Genomic DNA, 21887 nt, shown 5'->3' with positions numbered 1-21887 from the left:
AGACAGCAAAAGTGGAGGTACAGAGAATAGTAGTAAGGTACGAAAGGAACTAAAGTGGAGGTACAGAGACAAGTAAGGTAACTTCAACTTTATCATCTTCATACGTATAAACACCAATGTGAAAGGTCACCGAAGCCAGAGAAATCGCAAGTAAAGGCGATACAGTTTTCTCCTTTTTCCACATTTCCTGCAGATGGAAGCTTTTCTGTGTTCTTGCTTAGCAGACACAACCCAGGTCCTAAGTTCCAACTATGATCCACCAAAGCTTTTCTTTGTACTTGTGTTGCGCATGAAACCTTCCAACCAAACTTTCTCTTGAACTTAACTAAAAATATTAAGTAAGAAAATGACCTAATCCTTAGCTAAGTGCCTAACTAAAGTTGAGTGGAAGAGTGAGATGTGTTTGGTTGATTAGAAAATCATCCAATCTAAATTTCCTCCCACTTAGTCTCCTTAGGAAACTGTGCAGAAAGATCTCCTCTCCTTTCCCAATTTATATAATGTCGCCTCATTTCTCACCCACAAGAGGAGGACAAAATGATGGGTTGTCGTCTCTTTCTTTCCTTCAATCAAATCTTCTAAAAGAAAACCATAAAGATTTGGCATAAATTCTCATGACACAATCTTTCTTTATTTCATGAAATGACATATATAATCAAAGATTAGGCAAAAGAGATTAAGAACAGGATGATTGAGTCTTGTCAGTTATTTATTTTTTAAGGTAAAAGATGAACTAAATGACATAATCAGCTTCAGGATTATGGGAGCATCTGGTGATATACACGAAATGTATGCTAATATATAAAGGGTATTTGACCCATTAGTGCCTGAATGACATAGCTAAGAGAATATCTAATTCTTAAAGGAGGGAAGAAGTGGAAAAACTGTTCCTGGAACTTGAGGAGGAAGAGGTCAGAGGAATCAATCAGGAATTTTCTTAGATTGGACAAAAATTCAGGTCATTTTCCACAAAGACACAATGGGTAAAGAAATGAAGCTTATATCATCATTCTTTTCTGTAAGGAACTACAAAGAAGAAAATACATACAAGCAATGCGTCTACATGGGTTCTTTCCATCACTTTTAAGACCAAATCCTCGGAAAAATCACACAATAAAATTAAAGAAATTTTCTTTTTTGCGTACAGAAACAGAAACACGCTAGATTTTTACATGAGAAACCGTCAAAGATGAGAAAACCCATGACCGTCAACAATCCATTAATTTAAATTGTCAAAAATTAGTTGAGACAGAGGAGAGTTACGTATCAAAATCATAATCCTAAATATTATTGACATTATAAATCTCCGTGAGTTCTGTTCCTTGTGAAAGGCTACCATTTCCTACTACTCCCGACAATTACACAAAATCAGACCCACATACATTGCAATCACTGCTCTCTGCCTTTTATGATCTAACCAGACTAGAACCACCCATCTCTTATTTTCTAGTGCAATCGACATTGAAAAGCAGCTCTCTTTTCCCAAATCTTTAAGTGCAAAAGTGCTTAGCCACCCACGAGACTGCGAAAGGCCATACCACAATCCATTTGATAAAAATGTTTATCATCATCTTCACATGGACCACTTTTAAACTCAAAACAACGTATGGACATTAAAATGAAAGATTTTGGAATCAAAAGCTCAGGTTTGGAAATGGAAAGAGATTTATCATCTTTCTTCCTGTGGGTATTAAACAAGCTTATCATCAATTGCTCCATTCCATGTATTTTCTCAACTCCATTGCAGCAAATTACAAATTACAAGAATTTGAAAACATTACTTGAAGGAGTCAAATCCATAAGATTTCAATGAGAAAGACATATGATTCTTTTCTATCAAGGAACGAGTAAAAGATTACAAACAAATATTGATAGTAAAGGTCGATTTATGAATAAGAATCAAATCATATTTTCCAAGACCCGTCTGTATCATAATCGAGAAAATCTTACTGTAATCTTATATTTTTGTTTCTTTTGTCCTTAGAAATTGTTCTTCTCATGATAAGAAAGCATTGAGGGGGTTTCAAAATAAATTACACTAATTTATGGTGTTTATATGAATTCATAAATCATCCTCTGATCTATTATGAAACAAGATGGCAAAAGAGGGATGTAGAAAATTCCGATCTATTATACAAAATTACATATACATCCTCTCTCTTTCTCTTTGTGCCCGTAAACCCCAGGGCAAAGGAAACAAAATTAAAAATAAATAATAATAAATAAATAAATACAACGAACCATGTAAGTGCAAAAAAAAAACATGTATGGCCCATGATCATGGTTCGACCGGTCAAGATTTAGACCTCTCTAGGATCCACAAAGATGGACCGACCAGGTGGGGATTTGGTCCAATCCCCAATTGGCCCATCGCCATAATCTTCCCCAAGTCGCTTCATGCACCAAAGATCTTCATCGCACGATAATCGCTTCCAATGTGGGATCCCGGCCTTCATTGGTTCTCTGCTTGACACCTCCGCCACGACAAGTCCACTCCCTTTTTCCTTAGCCAAGTTATGTGCGAACCGGCACAATGCCTTCATTAGCCGCACCGAATCCAAACCATCTCCACCCAACCCGTACAAGAAATGAAACCCAAACGGACCAAACAGCTCCGGAACCGACGGTATACGGAGCCAGGGCAAAGCCCGGTCCACCACCCGGGTCGTCTTGGCAAGCCCACGTACGACCGGAGACGCTCCTTTTACTTCCATTGTAAACACTTCTTTGCTGTTCCAGATGCTGAGAACCGCCCAAGACTCAGGCGGGTCGGATAGGAAAACTTCAGACCCGGGCCAAGAAGAGGAGTAACTGGAAGGTACGGCAATGAAGGTTCCGAGATTGAGATTATTGTGGAGGATGGAATCGATGTCTCTGGGGAAAAACTCGGTGGTGGAGAATCGGCGGCGGTAGAGTGACTCGGCGTCGGAAGCGGAGAGATGGAAGATACGAACTCGTCTCGGAATGGTGACTCGGTGAGCGAAAACGGGTTGAACGAGAATGCTTGGGGTGCGAAACTTGGCATAACCGCATCGGTGGGTGAAGAGATTCACCGACGCTTCGTTATCCTTTTCAGTTGCCATGTACGAATACTCTGCTCCTTTCTCTCTGAACCACTCTTCCATTCGACTCACCAGCTTCTTCCCAATTCCCATTCTCCTGTAAAAAAAATTCCAGTTTCACCACAAAATGTTAAATAACTTCCATGAATACAGTAATCAATCCTATAGTGGGGTATGTGTATCGAGGAGAGAGAAGGAGACCTGTGAGAAGGGGAGACACGAAGTCCTAAGATGTAGGCGAGCTTAGTGTATACAGGAACGTTAATTCCACCATTTCTGGAAAGCTTTTTTCCACACGTAACGGTCTTGATGCAACCCCTTATCATCCCAACAATCTCTCTCTGCTCTGCGTTTTTACCCACCATTTCTGCTACCTGTTCAGGTAAATTTAAATTAAGAACCCAAAAAAGAGATTGCAGAGGAGAAGATGGAACAAAAGAAGAAGAGAAAAGTTGGAACCTACCAACATGAGAAAAGCAGGGGAATGGCGAACCCTGCAAATGGGGTCACCAAGCGAGTCTGTAAAAATCGAAACTTTGCCACTTGGGCCTGCTTCACACTTTCTCTCTATCTCTGCAACTTGAAGACTGTCCTTCACAGGGTCGAACTCTCTCAGCACTATTACTCTTTCCATCTCTCTCTGTATAGACAAAACTTAGAGAGGGAAGGGTTGAGTAGAACAGTGTCTCAAAACACAAAGTGGCATAAATGGCTGACCCCTGTTTAAATAGACGATGATCTCACGAAGAAGAAGACTAGAAAGGAAACAATCTTCTTCTTCTTCTTTTTTTTATATTTTTATTTTATCGCCTATTCACATGTCCATCAATCAAAAGCTCTTATAGAGAGCCTCTCAAGCTTCTTCTCTCTGTTTTTACCGATTCTTATATCCAGAAATAGAGAAACATAAACGACAGAAACTCCTCTCTCGTTCGTTCTCTTGGGATTTCATTCGTTTTGCTCATTAGTGAGATCCTTCCGTAAATTATAACTACATTTATTAAATAATGTAATTTTAAAAAGTTATTTTTAATTTTCTGTGTCTAGTTTCTAGTATAGCCCCTGAGTTTCTTCGAGTTATTAGTTTATGTAGAGGTTTAAAAGGAATTTCACATAAATAATGGCGGCTATGGCTGCGCGGTTTCAGAGTTCCACTTTGGATTTCGTGGTTGTAATCATTTTATTATTTAACGGATGGGGAGGGTAATCATGAATCATGATGATGATGATCTTCTCCATTAATAATTGGTACCGACTTTCTCTTTGCAACTTCGCATGTACATGATGATGATGAGTGTTATGTATCCCAATCTCACATTCCCACATTCCCACCTCGTCATATGCATGATGTACCCATGCATCATTACCCCATAATGAGTCATCTTCTGCATACGTGGCGGTTTACCCACACTGTCGACATCAATCAAAGGCGGTCCGACCAGGTTTTTCCGGTTCCGATGGAGCTGTTGACGCGTGTCAAATTAGTGCAGAAGAGTGGAGTCAGAAATCACTAAAAACAAGAGAAGTGGGGAGGTGGAGTGAGGTAACCGTTTCGATAATGATTGGTCGCCCATGAGGAGAGCACACGTCACGAAATTTAAATTTGATAGATAATTAATTGCAAAACATTTTTAATTATCTAGAAATGTTTATTCAACTTTATTCCTTTTTTTTTAATTATTAATTATTGAATCATAATAAATATCTGAATATAATTTACAAATATTTAGAATGTATTTTGGCCAACTGCATAAATTTTTTTTAATTCTTCCCACAGAGTTGAGAACCTTTGACATAATTAACTAATTATTATCAAAGGAAAAAAAGACAAACATGAGTATCTAACAACAAAATCTTAAAGATTAGGCATGTAGTGACATGTCTTCCTTGTATGGTTGTTTGTTTTCATTCAAGAGAGTCACATATAATAACAATCTGCTTAGGTAGAAAGTGTTGTATTCTATGATTGTTTGGTCAAATTTCACTTGTGGTTGGTAAAAAAAATTGTATTTCTTTGATTAAGTTTTTTGAGTCTTGTGCGATGTAATAGACATTAAGGTAATTAGGTCATTTTATATAAAAAGATGGACCTATAACTATCTGGTGATTCGTGAAATTTTCTCTTGAGAGCCGCCCATGAAGATAATCTTATTTTCAAGTTTGCTTGCAATATAATAATTAATAATGGTAATTTGCGAGAGTCTTCTTTTATATGGCTAAAAGGCCTATGTGAAAAATATAACATTTTCATTTGTTTCACGTGGAAATAAAAGACTTGGAGATACAGTCATCGACAGGTGTTTAATCATATCACTCACCTCTCATGATCAAGATCAAATCTAACTAATTTTCATTGGACTTGATGATGAATGAACCAAAAGCAATTAGGTTCCATCCGATCCAAAAAAATAAGGTGTGAGTTAATGGACATGAGTGTTTGTCTTCATGCAAAACATACGAAAGATGCAATGTTCTTCCCATGTTTAAGGTGAAAAGACCCAACTTTGGAATCTAATGAGAAAAAATATATAAAATAAAATAAATGAATGTCAATGAAGATAGAACTATAAATAAGTACAAGGCGGTGGCACACGTGTGAAAAAAGACAAGTTGGCAAGAATGGAAGGTGGTGGGAGTTCCACGGATACTACTGTGGCTTGTTTGGTTCAACTAAACCAACCCAAAACACTGAGGATTGACTCTCTCCTCTCACTTCCACATCGAAAACTTCGATTGATAAAACAATTCTCCCCAAACTAACATTTTAGGCATTTATCATGATATCACTCATATGTAAGCTACCTTTTAAGTCTTGTGGTTTTCATTATACTGCAGGAGTTGTTGACCCTGTGATAGATTTCTTGGCAAAGTCAACCTTTTCGATTGAGTCTCCGATTAATTGACCTATTCCCAGGCTCACTTGCAGTACCATATAATAAACAAATTTCATGAAGAAAGACAAAGAAGGGACACATAATAATGAAGTCATAAGAAATATATATATATATGAGAAACAACAACCAAATTTGAAGGAGAGAATCAAGCAAGTATATGATCAGAAGATGCTTATGTTGACTCTTATGATAACTTTAACTCAGGTTCGTTTCATACGGATTTTCAACCAAAAAATAATAATAATAAAAGGAGGAAAAAAGAAATCATCAAAACTTCTCTAAAGTGGACTTAGTTTTATACTTTCTTTTGTTAATCATAACCTGTTTCATAGGATACTTAACCCAAAGAGAGAACAAAGAAGGAGATGATGGGCAAAGGAAATAAAAAACTAGGCTTCTTAGAAGCGATCATCTGATTTGTGGAGATAATGTCTTCTGTTCCACATGGAGATTTAATTAAGGTTTGATTAATTAAATGAGAAATCTCACTAGCCAAGAATATTGCTGCCACCACCTCCATCATAATATTATTGTCGGTGTTGAAGGAGTGAATGCTAGGACTTCCTGGGCACCTTATACATTCTGTGACAAGTTTAGGTAAACAGAACCGATCGATGTACACCTACCCTAGAAGGCTAGGAGTCCCTTTCATGGATACTGGGTTCAACCAGACAAAATGTTGTAATCGTACTTGGTTGATTCTATTATTAAAGTGGTGCAATTGATCTAATTGCAGATTTTAAAATCTGAAGAAGTTGAATCTTCTGTGAAGGGAAGGGACAAAGAAAGATCCGGAAAGTGTGCCAACAGTTACAGACAAAAGCTTTTGAGATCGACATTAATGGTGTCAAGGCAATCTCCTTTTTGGGTTAATTCTCTCTTTCTGGAGCTCTCTCCCCATTAGGCAATGAAAGAATGCCTTTTAATTCCCCAATGAGAAATTTTTATACTGTTTTTGTCCTGATTAGATAACAGTGGATTGGTGCGAAACACAACAAGCAATCCACTCATGTGATATTTATCAAAATTGGGAAGATGATATGAGAATCCAGCATGTACCCACAGCTATCTCACTAATCTTGTCTTGATCCAAGGCGGCTAACAGTCATATTCCATGGTAATGGAGTTATATGTTGCTCCCCATTAACATTAAACTACTACTTACATAAAATTTGGAGACCAGCAGAAGCTAGTGGGTTTGAATAATTTGACTCCCATTTCTCCTCTTTCAAATTCACCCATTTGCTATTTTTATTAGTTGGTCCCAACAATTCAATTTTTCTGTGGAAAGAGAAGAGTGAAATGGGTGTTGCACTCATTAGAGCCTTGGAGAAAATGGGATTTGATGTGGCTCGAGGAATACATTATTGCCCAGGTTCTGTAACTCTTTTTGACGTGTTTATTGGTGAATGTAGCTCAGGTGTTCACAATAATATTCTCATATCCAGTGACACCATCAAACATCAATAAAACGTTATTGGTAATAAAGGGCTGCTAAGGTATGGAGTTTGAACTTTTATAGGAAGAACCAAAGATTGCTATGTACATGTACCAGAGTACTTAGAGTATAAAAGTACAGTTTCGCTTAGTTGTATTTGCTGGGACTTTCCAAATTAAGGTATGTGACCACCTGCAGTTGTTGGCCCTGTGAAATATTATCATCTAGAGAGAAAGGATAAGATGCTCACCACCTGTTTGTGTCTGGTCCTTTATTGGAACACAGCTTTGGAGCTCGCCTTGAAGAAGAATTATGGCAGGTGATGGACAAAGTTGAGATTTGTAGAAATTCCTTGGGGTTTTAAAAGAAAAGGATGGGGAGATGTATCTGGGTTTGGATTATTGAAAGCTGATATGAACAAGTGAATGAAGATGAAAGGAGCTGTCGTCACTTCATGGTTATCATTTTGGTTTCCTTAGGGGACTAAGGGACCATATGTGACTGGTCATCAGTAATGCCGGACACAATACTATTTATCCCAGCTGATGAAATGTCTCCTTGTGGTGAATCCAGAATTAGCCCATGCCAAATTCAAAAACCCTATTCTTTCTATGTTCAATCCATCCCAAGAACTGAAAGCAGGCAGAACTGGCAGTATGGCTTCACTGTAAATGCATACATGAATCAAGTACCTAGCTCCCAGGCAGCCCCAGTACCCATGCATAAACGCATGGCTTGTATTCATCTCTCCTTGATTATTTTTGACTGTTCTATAGACTTTTCTCCACGTCTCACCATCCAAAAGACCCGTCCAGATAAAGCTCACGACTGAAATAAAAAAATTAAGTTAGACAAGAGTATTTTTTTTATTTTTGTTTTTGGTAACCCAAATAATGATGCAAGAGTGGGGATTTTGCAAGCATTAGCCCTATGAATTGCCAGCACAAACATTGACCCTGTCAGCATTGTTGCCCTACTAGAGACCTAGTATAGTCCATAGAAGCCGGTAGTGATCCCATACCCAAGGTCAAAGAGCACACAACTGCTCAATATGAGAAATAGAAGAGTAGAGGAGATTCAAACCTAAGACATGAAAGCTACCACCAAACTGCATGAGACTGAGTTTATAAGCACTAGACCACCACCCCCAACGAAAATCACTGTGATCATAATATCATGTGCTCATCATCATCAACATATTTCAGATCAGTACCATGCTCGTGACCTGAGTTCATAGGGTTCATGGTCTTCCTAACCACTTCCATCTTCTCTCAGTTACTATCAAAAAAAATATTTATGCCAACAAATACCACACAGATTGACTTTTTAAAGTTAAAAGGAACTAAAGAATCTCAAATTGTTAGGGTTCCATCCGCTTTAACAAAATTCAGGTAAGAGATGATAAGGGGGGAGACTTATAGAAGCAAGCATGCCTGGTACAATATCATTTCGCTTTCTACATTCTTGTCTCTTTCAATTCATGGGTCAACTGCTTATCTCTTCCTTTCTTTCTGCTTTTACAGTTCTACTGCTATAAGAAGCCTCTGCATGTCAAAATAAATTGCTTTCTGAGTAACAGAAAGGGAAAGCCCAGTTCAACATTAATGAAACCAAATCACAAGTTGGGCTCCGGCTTGGGCTTGGATCTGGGCTTGGGCCTTCACCTTCGTAGGATCATCTTGACAGGACGGTACATGGGGGAATGTCCAAGGTATCCATCAAAGGCTATTATTCACTCAAATTCTGAAAATTAGGGTTAGGGTTTGTAAAATTTGGAATTTAAGGTCTCGAGGGCTAGTAAGGATTATGCTCACTAAAATTCAGTCCAAAATGAGGGTTAGAATGTGGGATCCGAAATCTGAATCTTCCCTGGAGAAATAGGTAATGCCAATTCTAGAGTTTCAGGTAGTCATCTTGGCATCAAATTTGAAGAGTTCTGAAAACCAGGTATAGGAATGACATGAATCAGATATAGAAGAACTTAACTTTGGATTTATGTTTTAGCAAGATAGATCAATTGTAGGTTACGAAATGGGGGCTGCTGTGGATTGAAATTGAATGAATTTTGGGTGTCTAGCGTCAATCATACAATGAGGTTTTTGGGTTAACACTTTGACTGATTAAATCATTTTAGTGGATGAGACAAAAGCAGGATTAATGTTAAGTTTGAATTATAGAGATTTGCATTTGAACAAAAATGTTTTGATTAAACTTAAACAAAATTACAGACCCAATCAAATCTAAAACCCCATGACGTAGAAGCTCGATTGTGCTCCTTCCGCAGTGGTAAAACGGTAGAAGATGGGTGAAAGAATTCTCCACTTAAGGGTTGGATACTATGAGTAAGAGGGAAGGGATAATAATGTTAATTTACCACACATAAGAACAAATACTTCATTTTCTTTAATTTATACCAAGGCAAAAAGGCATCTTGCCTATCAAATCAACCTTCCACCCAAGAGATATTCCCAAGTGCCAATCTCTTCAAGGAGATGTTTCCAGACAGAACAGCTGATATAATGTAAATTGGAGATACTAGGAAAGGTCAGGTACCTCAATTGTTCCTACTTAATACATACAACATCAATGGATGGCATTGTCACTGATACCTGCAAATCCTTTCCATGCATCATTCACTGTTTCCATCCTGGTAATACAATTGGAGCTCTCCACATTCTGGGTTGGATCTTGGCCAGTTGCTAGAAAGATGGCAGTAACAACGTTGCTGCCTGCTGGCTTGGGCGTTGGAACCACCTAAAGCACCAGCAACTGCCAAACCAACAAGATTTTTGATTGTTTTGAGCTTCCCAAGGGCAGATACACTGGTTCCGATCGAGGAATCCCGATCTTCTCCACCTCTTGATAATGGCCTCACCACAAACATCAGATGGGTCCCACTGATCTGTCAATCCAGTTCACTGCTAGCTGCTGTGCTCTCCGTTGTCCGATGAAATTTCCGGACCCAAATCGAGGACCTCCCTCACCACCTCTTCCTTATAATGGCCTCACACGCACAGTGAACGGGCCAGGTACCTTCAAGCCAATTGTTCAGAATATTAAGTACAAATGGATATTGTGATCAATTGGTCTTTTTATATTTGTAATTTAAAATGTCACTCACTTTGGTGAAAGTTACACTTTGGAACCAAGTGCCACTTTAGTCCGGGGGAGAACGACAGCAAGAATGTTAATTATAATTCATTAACTAAAATTGGAAAACAAACTACGAAATCAGCCTAATATGTTAAAATGACTAAAGTGACCCCTAAATGAAAGGCGTCTAATCCACTAACGTTTAAAATCTTGGTTGGATTATTGGACCATGATCATTTTAAGAAAATCCTTCTAAAAAAAGGGAGCATTACTGACAGATAGAAACATCCTTTCCCCAACTTGACCACAATGTCAAAACCAGTACTGTGCATTATTTGGAAACATTTACTAGATCCTGTTGGCAGATTAAGTCTTGAGTCCCCTGGATTGAAACTGGCTGAGTTTCTATTTCAGTTTAAGGTAGCTCAGCTTAATTGCCATAGGGACAATGTGGACTATCCCGCCTATCATGAAAAACCAAACAATCATGGTGCCAAGAACTATGTGACCGTAGCTCTGGAAAAGCAACATCCATTGTAAGGCTACCTTGCATTTCAGTTTGTTAAATGTTTTTCGAGACTACTATGTTCAGTTCGTTAGCTTAAATTTCATATTTTATATTTTCTGGTCAATTTTTATCTTGGAAAGGTTTGGCCAAAATATCAATAGGTATGGGAATGCCGGGACATAGAGAATAAGCTAACAGGTACAAGGAAGACATTTGAGCATCTCCTAAGGTATTTCTTAATCAGATTTTAGCAAATTTATTTGATGATTTTAAGATTTGACTTCTGTAATTATTTAGACTAAAAGTGTTTTCATTTGCTGATTCTGTTATGGGAATGTTATGAAGTGAGCAGTCCTTACAATTAAAAAAAGAGCAAATTAGCAATAATAGTGATAATTAGTCCTCAAATGCTTTATTTCTAGCACAGGGGAGGCAAATGCAATATCTCAGTTTTTTTTTATTAAAAATAACATAGACCAAACCTCAGGGATCCAGATGAAAATTACCCTTTTTTTCCTAAGTTAAGAGGTGCACCTCGAGTGTATCCTTAGAGGGTAGCTTTGCAACTATTTAATGTATTGCAGACTTTTGCCTCTTAACTCTAAGAAGATTATTTCATACTGTCATACTATGAGTTATTTAATCCATGTCAACTGCGTAACTCTTTCAGGTTAGTGTTTTTATTGTTGGCAACATAGCAAATACGGAGATGGGGTAATGTATGTTTAGGTGGAATATGTTTTAAGTTACTCTTTTAGGAGCCCTTTTCGATGAACGCATTGATTTGCAATCGACACAGATGTAGGACGTACTCTTTAGGCGGAGAAGATGTTTATTAATTGAAGAAATCTACCCAAAAAATAAAATTGAAGAAAATACGTGGAACAACATCATTTCGCTTTCTACAACATTCCATGGCCATTCTTGTCTCTTTCAAGTTCATGGGTCAACTGCTTATCTCTTCCTCTCTTTCTACTTCTTCTGCCATAAGAAGCCACTGTCAAAATAATTGAGAAAATAGACAGCCTTCAACAGAGATTGAGAAGCCCAAGTTTTCTTGTTTTCTAGTTGAGCAAAAGCCCAGTTCAACAACTCTCTACCGCTATTTCACCCAGATTAAGTTCTGCGCTCTATTACTTCACCATCTCACATGCCAAAGAGGGATAACAACGAGGGTTCAGGCCCAACAGATCATGCATTGCATGAATCCAGAAAAAAGCGTCAACAGAGCAATACAGACAACCGCGATTCCTTGGGCATACAAACAGAGCATAAGAAATAGAGACTTAGATCACAATATGATAGCATCACCCATGCCCACCGAAGACACTCGCAATTTTAATTGAAATTCATGGCCTATCTAAAACATTTTTAGGGACACATTGGATACATTTGTCAGAGGCAACCAGTTATTATTATAATTATTGATTACTAATATGAAGATTGAAGTTCTGGCTACCGTGAATCAGACAAAACACATTCAGCAAGAAAAGCTAAGCTGATGATAATCGCATGTTGGATCACAACAATTCATGGAACATGGAGGAAAGGAAGTAATTCTTAGTGAAAAGTGAACCCAAATACAAGGTGGCAATGTTTATTGACCACTGAACAGCACAGATTTTCCATTCAAAAGTTACTAAATTATAAGGCAATCCTTGCCAAAGCTGGAAATAATGACAATAATTATAATAATTATAACACATTTGAACAAAAAATAAGACACAAAAACACACACACACACACACCATTCCTGATCAGAATGTGGATCAAACCAACTTCAAATCAGGAAGTAGAACTCACGCTATTGGGTACGATTCCTGCAGCTCTCTGCGTTCCTCACAGGAAGAAAATAAGGATGGGCCTGCATAATATAAAAATGTGAACCACCCCGAATAAAGAATAATTTAATTCAAGTACAAAGAGCATATAAAACATCAGGACATATCCTATGTGGTTGCCTCGGGTATCTATTGAAGGACTACTATTTTGCACCGGGACGCCACAGTAATCTAAGAGAAATTACACAACCAAGATTTGGTAGAACTTGAGAAACGGTTGCTTTTCATGACCAGGTGCACATTACATTTTCTTTGGGCTGGGTTTGGAGATATTCTACTCTTGATCTGGTCTAATTATCATTAGCAACGTGTACATGGTATCACAGCTTATAAAAACAGTCACTGAAAAAGAAAATGGATAAAGATGCTACCATTGCTTCTTTTGCGGTTGGTCTTTCCTGGTGGTCATATCGCAGCAACTTGTCAAGAAAATCAATTGCCTACATACACCGAAATATAAGCAGAAAAAAGGAATAAGCTACGGATGACTCAAATACAATAAGCAAATCTCAAGTTTGTAATCCGCATAGATAGGATTCATTAGAACCTCTGGAACAGCTAAATGTTGATTATCAGCATTAATAAACTTCGTCCAAGGCTTCCTGCTGTGTCTGAAACAAGAAAAATTTTCTATTTCAGAAAGCAAATAGAAAAGGCTTTCCCTAATTCTAAAGAAATGAAGTTGATAGTGTTGTAAAGGGCTTCATGATTAACAACCTTCCAACAAGGGCCTCAAGGTGTGGGTCCAACTCCAATCGGTATTTGTTCAGATATGCATTTAATTCATCAGTCCCAAGTACCTGCAAGTAACAATCACCCAGGATGTGGGGAAAAGGAAATGGTACTCTAACAAATGTCCTGCCTTCCCTTGTGCCAAAAGTGTTAAGTCATAACAAGCACCGCTAGTGCAGAGCTAGGCCTATAGAGAAACGGGGAACAATATCTTCTTCTAAAAAGAATAATGTAAACTACACAGTTACAGTAGCAACTAGACACATAGATCAGCTAATCAGTGGCTTTTCAGTGGCTTTTAACAACTACCAGCCATTTCTTTCAAGCAAACACCCAAACCAGAGATATTTTGTTACAAGAAATTACATATGTTGAAGATATCTATATTTCTCCAATTATGTTGCTGTGGCTTTTAACAAGTACTAATTAGAAGGTGGATGAAAGAGGCACTGAGATCATCTAATAGTAGCACATACCTTGGCTATTTTGACAAGTTGATCATAATTATCATGCCCGTAGAAAAATGGCTCCTTACGGAATATCTGCCAGGCACAAGTATTTATGAGGTTCATAAGACAACATATTCTTGAACAAAGTATGAAAACTTGGAACCACCACACACTGTTCCTGTCATGGATTAACATGCAGGCAGACCAAGATTCACTGATTTGAGAGGCCACCGAGTAGATCTTTCATCCTATAGATTAGCCTACGATCCTTACCATGGGATATATAAGCTTCTTTGTGGACTGTTTCAACCGGTCCACAAGAGAAACCCCTATTTAAGGAAGCTAAAATAAAATATAAGCAGACCACACTTAGGGGTGAGGCATATGATCAACTTGGCGCAACAGGATGCCTATAGATTGGAGGTCCAATCCAAGCTTCCATATGTGCACAACAAAGACCAGCCAATGAGGTTGGATTACTTCTTATGCAAAAGTACCACTTCCGCAATGTAGAAGTATGTGAACTCACCATTCCAGCAAACATACAACCAAGGCTCCACAAGTCCAGAGAATAGTCATAGTCTTGTAAGTCTACTAGAAGTTCCGGGCCTTTAAAATATCTGCCAAAAAAAGGAGAGATGAAACTGCATCTAGAGAGAGCGCAAAACAAGGCTAAAAATCTGAAGAATGTGGGAATGGCCGAATCAGTAAAGACAAGGTTCTATCAAGCTCGAACTTGTACCTACATCCTCCAACAGTCAAACTAAAATGACAAGTTCAGTAATCCAAGTGCCAAAACCCAAATATTATAAATCTGCTCGAATAAGGATAATACCCATACCCAAGCAATAATAACAAAAACAATCTGTTCACCTTTTACATTGCATGCATTTTATCTCTAAAAAAGATGATCTTCCCGATCTCTATGATGTTTTTTAACAAAGAGCTACACCATCCTTCAATGTATAGAAGAGCGTAACAAAGCGATCTCTTAATTGGAATAAATGAGGTCAGGAAAATGGCCACAGGGTTGAGATTCCCCTAATCACAGCACAAAGCCAGGCCAGACAAAGCATCAATATTACAAACCCTGCACCCCTCCTCTTCTCTCTCACCTACAAATGGTCCATTAGTCTTATGCCACTATGATTATGTTGACGTAAAATTTCCACAAATCTGGCTGAAAATTAAAGATGATACATTTTGTTGTACAAGCCAGGAGATAAATTCCAACAATATCCTAACAGAATTTTATTCTAAGATGAACAACCATTTTCCCAAACCTCTTTGCATAACTGAGAGTTGGGGATGATGCTCATATCCTTATAAACCCAAATGGTCCACAATCAGATTTCTTTTTGTTTTAGCATTGCTGTCAACATGAAATAAAATAGAAACCACCAGCCTAGGCACCTGATGACAAAAACAAGTTCAGGAGAGAGAAGGTTCAGGGATCCAATCCAAGTTTCAGAAAAATCTTTGATGTCTCCCAGATGATGGATATTACAGAGAGCACCAAAAGGAAACTAGGAATAAAACAGAAGACAGAGAAAATGAATGAACTTCACACTTAAAAACTCTAAACCCTAACTGTTCAAGCAAAAACATTCACCTCAAAGTTGTCTAGTCAGCCTTCTGGTATTGCCTAGCAACACTGTATTGGTGTTGCCATAGTACCAAACTCCCCTCCCCACCCCCACCAGATGGCAGAGAACCTCAGGTCACTTAGATGCAGTGGCAACAATGCACCTCATAGACCGTTCAGTTCAAATTTATACCCAGCCTTGAAACTACAGAAAATAATAGATTCTAATCTGTCACCTTTAGTCCCGCATGATCAATTTTTAAACCAAAATTTGTTACTAAGTGGTGGGTTGGTTCATGGTGACTTCAGAAATTAAAAAGAGAATACCAGGAGAAAAAAGGGGAATAGTTCCAATATCAATTAATGCATAGTTACAGACAAACCTTGAAGCAACCCGAACATTGTACTCTTTTCCTGGATGATAGAACTCTGCAAGCCCCCAATCTATAAGACGAAGCTTACGCTGTTCATGATCAATCATAACATTGTGGGGCTTCACATCGCGGTGCATAATACCTTGTGAATGGCAATATTCTAGCGCCTATGCAAACATCCAAAAAACTTTCAGTGATCAAACAAACTAAAAATTAGAAATTGGGGGGGCGGGGGGGAATACATTCTGAGAAGAAGACAATGGCAATCACAGAGAAAGGGAAGGTAACAAAGACAAATGAAAACAACAAATTACAAATAAGTAACTTCTCATAGTATCACAGTTTTGCATGTCAAAACAACAACAACAACAACAATAAGCCTTGTCCCAACTAAATGGGGTCAGCTACATGGATTCTTGCCCTCCAATCAATTCTGTTAGAGACAAATACAAGGCCTAAGCTATATATATCCTTTCTCACCACTTCTCCTAAGGTTATCTTAGGTAATGGATTCTTGCCCTCCAATCAATTATGTTCCAGGCTTTTAAATAAAAGGCTAAGTCAAAAAGTATATCCGGTTTCAATCAAACGGTCAAAATCTCCATTGAAACAACCTGCAACAATTTCAACAGGTTTCGCCCTTTGAGTTTTGACCCCCAAAGCATTTTTTGATATATTTTGTGATTTCAACCTCTATTTCGCCCCAAATCAATAACTCATCTGTCAAAAGTTGTCTAAACTTGGGGGAAGGGTGTTGGAAATTTGTCGAAACTTGGGGGGAAAAGTTCACACAAGGGATATCTACATTACCTATAGAAACATAGTGTCTCAGTTCATGGATAACTTCATAGGCAAAATGTCATGGCCAGCTTTAATCTAGTACTCAAATTACTACTACAAGCAGGGGATATTGTAGTTGCTAGATGGCCATTGTATTTTGTTGACTTGTTATACATGTAGTCATTCTATCGAACAATTCATGTAGGCTGATGATTCTATGCATGTGCAATACAACTTGTACTTCTTAGAACCAGTCATTTGTTAGTATACTAGAATGATAACTTTTTAGTGGGTTTTTTGGGCAAACTACTAATTCCATTGTGTTTATTATGCTTTAAATAGGTAAAAGGCAAGAAATCAAATGAAATGGAGGCCATATAAGCCCCAAAACCTAGGGTAGAAACCTTGCTCGTTTCGGTCCAAAACCTGGAAATTTCAGTTTCTTGCTAGGTCAAAATCGACCTTGAAATCGAAGCTGCGATCCTTTGTTCAGAGTATTTTATTCCAAAAATTTTTATTTAAAAGGTACATAGAGAATTGATCTAACATATTCTAGAGAAAACAAGGTGGCTTGTAAATAAGTGGACATGATCAAAAATATGCATTTGACCACCAAAAACATGAGGGGGTCAAGGAAGTGAATCCCACTCACTATTGGATCAGCCTTAAGTCCTTATCAATTTGTGCTTATCATAAATGAGTTAAACCAAAGGCATACAAGATGGGGTTCCACAGTGTGTGCTTTTACTAGAATATACTATTTTCGTGGATGAGACTAATTCAAAGGTCATGCCGTTATGCCATGTTGAACTTATGAAAATCAACATGGGAATCAAAAGATCTTCAAATAAATAAAACAACAATAAAATATATTGAGCCAAGTTATTACAGTTAATGAGGTGATAATTACTAAGGACCAGCAAATTCCACAAAGTGATTACTTTAGATATCTAGATTCAATCATAAATAAAGAAGGTGATTTAGAAGATGATGTTGCCAAAAGGATTAAAATATAATGGATGAAACGGAAAGGTGCATCTAGAGTATTGTGTGATCGGTGTATCCCTTTAAAGCTTAATGAAAAGCTACATAGGGCTGTCATTTGACCGGCTATGATGTATGGTGTGTTGTTGAGCAGTGTCACATAGATAAACCAAGTGTGAAAGAGTCAAGGACGTTGAGATGAAGATAAAGCAAAACTTGGAAGGATAAAGTAAGAAATAATCACATAAGAGCTGAGCTGGGGTCGCTGCAATTCTTGGTAAGCTACACAAAAATCGTTTAAGGTCGCACAACCATGTTGAACAAAGGCCTTTGGATGCCCATTACAAAGGAGTGATCTGATTCAGATTTAAGACATTGAAAGTCCTAGAGCATGTCAAGATTAGACATGGGGAGAAGTGGTGACAAACAACATGCATAGCTTAGGCCCTATACCAAGTATGACTTCTAGCATAACTGATAGAGGAGGAAGGATCCATGTTTTTATCCCATTGCGTTGAAATAAGGCTTTAAAAATCATTTCATAGATAGATGCTCCATCTTAAAAGGGACTATCACTAATTGCAAATGAATGCATTAACTCGAGATAAATGTAAAACCTCATTTCTCAAATTGTGAAACCAAACTCTTTCTTCCTTAAAAATTAATGATATGTTAATTCTCAACCATCAAAGGAGAAGCAGTTCAACATGTCAACAGTTGTCAAGGTGTCGGTGTCACCTAGGCAGGCATTGGAATCATAGGTGTACACAGCTCCAATTCCTTGTTGGTGTCACCTTGTGTCCAGGCCTTGCCAACACCTTGGGTCACCTATACTCCGTGACAACATTGCAAGATATAAAATAGAGAATATGATGTGAAGTGTAATCTTCATCATCTTTCACTCAAAAATTAATCTATAAGGACTAAGATGATGAACTTGCCTTCAACAGCTCATAGATGTAATATCGAGTATCATAGTCCGTCAATGTCGGATAAAGCACTTTAAAATCTGTATTATTCACATATTCAAATATAAGGCTAGGAGTCTTTGACTGCTGATCTCTGACAATATCCAGCAATTTAACGACATTGGGCCCTCCACACAGATTCTGCAGTATTTTAATCTCCCTTCTGATCTGCATTATCAAAGGATGAAGGTGAGCTTAAAAATTCCCAAAGAAGGCTAAGACAAGTGTACCGTGCACTAAAAATAGAGATAATCAGATGCATAAATATTACAGGCATACATGATTGCATGAAGGCAGTCATATAACAAACAATACAGAAGAAACCAAACACATGGTTCTGAAGATCAGTATTGGATCATCAATTTTACCTGATACAGAACCGTATAGCCTGAATCCATTGAAATTTTGGATGGCGGATTGCTGATCTACATTATTTTAATATGTACTAAATTGCTAAATATAGTAATGAATTATCAGGTATCTAGACTACAATATCAATTTGAAACCTTGGGAAAGCATGTATTACCATAATCAAATTGAAACATCAACAAAAAAGGAAGCAGCAGCTAAAATTATACAAACTATCAGTTTAAAATCAAGCGGAGAATGACCTTAGGATAAAGAAAACTGTAAGGTTCTGTTTGTTTGATAGATAAAGAGGGTGGGAAACTAGTGAGGATTGAGCTCTACATATTGAGGCTTGGGTTGAACCCGAACTATCTCAAATAGGCATACAGTCATCGACTGCCTCAAGCAAAAGAATCCCCAAACAAAGGACAAGGATGGAGGGCACCAATACACGGATCAATCCGCTGAAACTCGATTTCGGATCTGAACCATGCTTACTTTGAATCACAGATGTGAAATTTAAAATTCAAAAGTAGCTAGGATTTTTGTTAGGGTTTGGGAAGGGCTAGGGTTGGCTGTATTGCTGGACTGATCTGAGAATACTACTGTTCTGTAATTTCAGAAGCTTTCTCAGAAGGTTTCTCACCCTATCTAACCTAGTAATCACACATGTGGTAGTTCGAAAGAATCAAGTACAAGTTTCCACCTGCTTTTACCTTCCCCAGTTTTTCCATCAAACAAACAGGGCCAAAGTGATTCAGGGAACTTTTAAGAAGCCTTCACAGATATGACCACCAGAGTCAGCATTTGAGGATTGTTCATATTTATGATTTACTTACAGGAGAAAATTTCATTGAACTTACTTTAAGTGATGCAACCTTACTCAAATAAGGCTTAGTCTTCCAAGTCTCTAGGGCTAGACTAGCTTCCTTCAATAGCCTCTTCTCAACGGCGGCGGAGGAAGCCAGCCGACTAATAGACTGAATAGGGTGGTTTTTGTTCTGTTGTGATTGCTTCTTTATTAGTGTAATCGTAAAACATTTAAATGCCATATCATTAAGTTAATATATCTCGGAAGGATCCCATAAAAATAAATAAACAAATAACGAACTACTAAGAACGAAACAAGAAATAAAATTTTTCTTACAATCTCTATCAAGCAGCGATGTAGAGGCCTAAAGAACTGAGCACACTGAAGGATGCACAGGCCTCACCTTTTTCTTCTTCACCGGTTTGAGGATCTTTATGACACAACGTTCATCATTGGTGGTATTGGCACCTTCAAATACCTCGCTGTATTTTCCCCTTCCCACCTTCCTCACTACTTCATAGTCGTCTTGGTCCCTGCAAAGAAATAAATAGATAAATAAATGATCAATCAATCAATTCCAATCAAAATTAAAAGAAAAGCAAAATGTGTTCGAGGTATTCTTTTGCTCCTCTCTTTTTTGGTTCAGCTGATGAAATTAATGAGAGATTACAGAAAGTAGTACCCCCACTGGACGGTAAGAGTCTCGTAATCCCAGTATTCCTTAGGACGGAGTACGTTAACGTCGGCATGAACCCTAGCCTTCGAAGCGGCTCCGGGCCGGCGGATGGATTTTCCGATCTTCTGAGCCAGCTTTGCTGCTTAAGAAGAAGAAGAAAGGCGGTGGCGCAATGATCGTTCTTCCTCTGCGTATGCGAGCGGATACTTGCAGGAAATCCTTGAGATGCTTAAAGGAGATGGTGCCCTTGAGGTCCTTACCGGTAGAAGAAGATGAAGACGTAAAGAACAACCTGGAAAAGTTGTCGAGATGAAAACAGAGACTGAATGATATTTCTGAATCAGTTGGAGAGGCCTTATGGCCATGAAACACAGGAAAAACTCGCACCTGCGAAAATGTTACGAAAAAGGAAGGAAACACCAACTCCTTCCCGGTAGTCGGGTACCCTTCTCCTTTTCCTTTTCCTTTTCCGTTTTTTCTTTTTTTCTTTTTTCTTTTTTCTTTTTATCCAGATTTCGTTTCGCTCTTGTTTTTATTTTTAGACGATTTTTCCTTGTTTTGAATTTTAAGTATTGTGGAGGCTTTTATTTTTTTTCTATTTTTTGTAAAGATGGAAATGGGATGCCCCGGTTAACCCGATTGCCCGGTCCACTTATAAAGTCCATTTTAGGAATTCCTACATTACATTGTGATCCGCCACGTTTGACTGTCGGGTTCACCTGTTACACTTCTACGGTGTTTTCGGTGCCTTAAGGAGTAAGGCAAAAATAAAAGGGCCAAACAGATGGCTACGAAAAAGAAACAAAAATATTATAATATTATTTTTTCATATAAATTATTAGTATATAATATACCATTGACAAAAGTAGGGGATAGCAGTTGGATTTTGATTTTAATATTATGAAAATTTTAGCAATACCCTCATGACAATTGGGAAATAACATAGATACCCAAAACTTTGTCAAATTAGCAATGCCTTTTCCAAAATATTTCTTAGCTTTGTACAATAGTGAAATTCTGTTAAGTTTTTTTTTATTCTTTTTAGAAAAATATATTTCCTTATATATAGATAATTTTATAGTTCTTAAATTGTCTTAATCTATTAGAAGTCAAAGCAACCTCATAAAATAGATTTGCTAACTGATAAATAAATTATACAGGAAAAGTTCAATTGTATTACTTGTTTGCTATGTTTATCTTTTTCCTTTGTTCCCATGCATCAACAGAAGCAAATACGTTCTCAGCTTTAACCCCTACAAGAAACAAAATATAGAATCACCATTTTCATTTTGAGTATATGTGATCATTTGGGAAGACTTAACCAGTGCAAGATTCAAATTAAAT

General features: G+C 37.7%; 2 protein-coding genes across 2 annotated transcripts; both read right to left on the bottom strand.

Moving 5' to 3' along the window:
• Positions 1 to 2175: 2175 nt before the first annotated feature.
• LOC149017222 (putative N-acetyltransferase HLS1) lies at positions 2176 to 3994 on the bottom strand. The gene is made up of 3 exons (XM_089154142.1): positions 3526 to 3994; positions 3264 to 3436; positions 2176 to 3159 (listed from the first exon to the last, which is right to left on the bottom strand). Exons 1-3 carry the CDS (start codon positions 3694 to 3696, stop codon positions 2301 to 2303), a joined length of 1203 nt encoding a protein of 400 aa, XP_089010268.1. The 5' UTR covers positions 3697 to 3994; the 3' UTR covers positions 2176 to 2300.
• Positions 3995 to 12356: 8362 nt separating this feature from the next.
• Positions 12357 to 21001, bottom strand: LOC149017221 (casein kinase II subunit alpha-4, chloroplastic). Its single transcript, XM_089151552.1, has 10 exons — positions 20550 to 21001; positions 20271 to 20400; positions 18682 to 18876; positions 15986 to 16143; positions 14547 to 14637; positions 14045 to 14110; positions 13554 to 13636; positions 13384 to 13447; positions 13208 to 13276; positions 12357 to 12859 (listed from the first exon to the last, which is right to left on the bottom strand). Exons 4-10 carry the CDS (start codon positions 16111 to 16113, stop codon positions 12800 to 12802), a joined length of 561 nt encoding a protein of 186 aa, XP_089007678.1. The 5' UTR covers positions 16114 to 16143; positions 18682 to 18876; positions 20271 to 20400; positions 20550 to 21001; the 3' UTR covers positions 12357 to 12799.
• Between the last annotated feature and the right edge of the window lie 886 nt (positions 21002 to 21887).

This window comes from Hakea prostrata, chromosome 4 (assembly GCF_041222555.1).
Source record: "Hakea prostrata isolate BN-2017 chromosome 4, UWA_Hpros_2, whole genome shotgun sequence".
Taxonomy (NCBI): domain Eukaryota; kingdom Viridiplantae; phylum Streptophyta; class Magnoliopsida; order Proteales; family Proteaceae; genus Hakea; species Hakea prostrata.
Note: the sequence above shows the minus strand (reverse complement) of the source record. Positions and strands in the feature narration are given on the sequence as shown.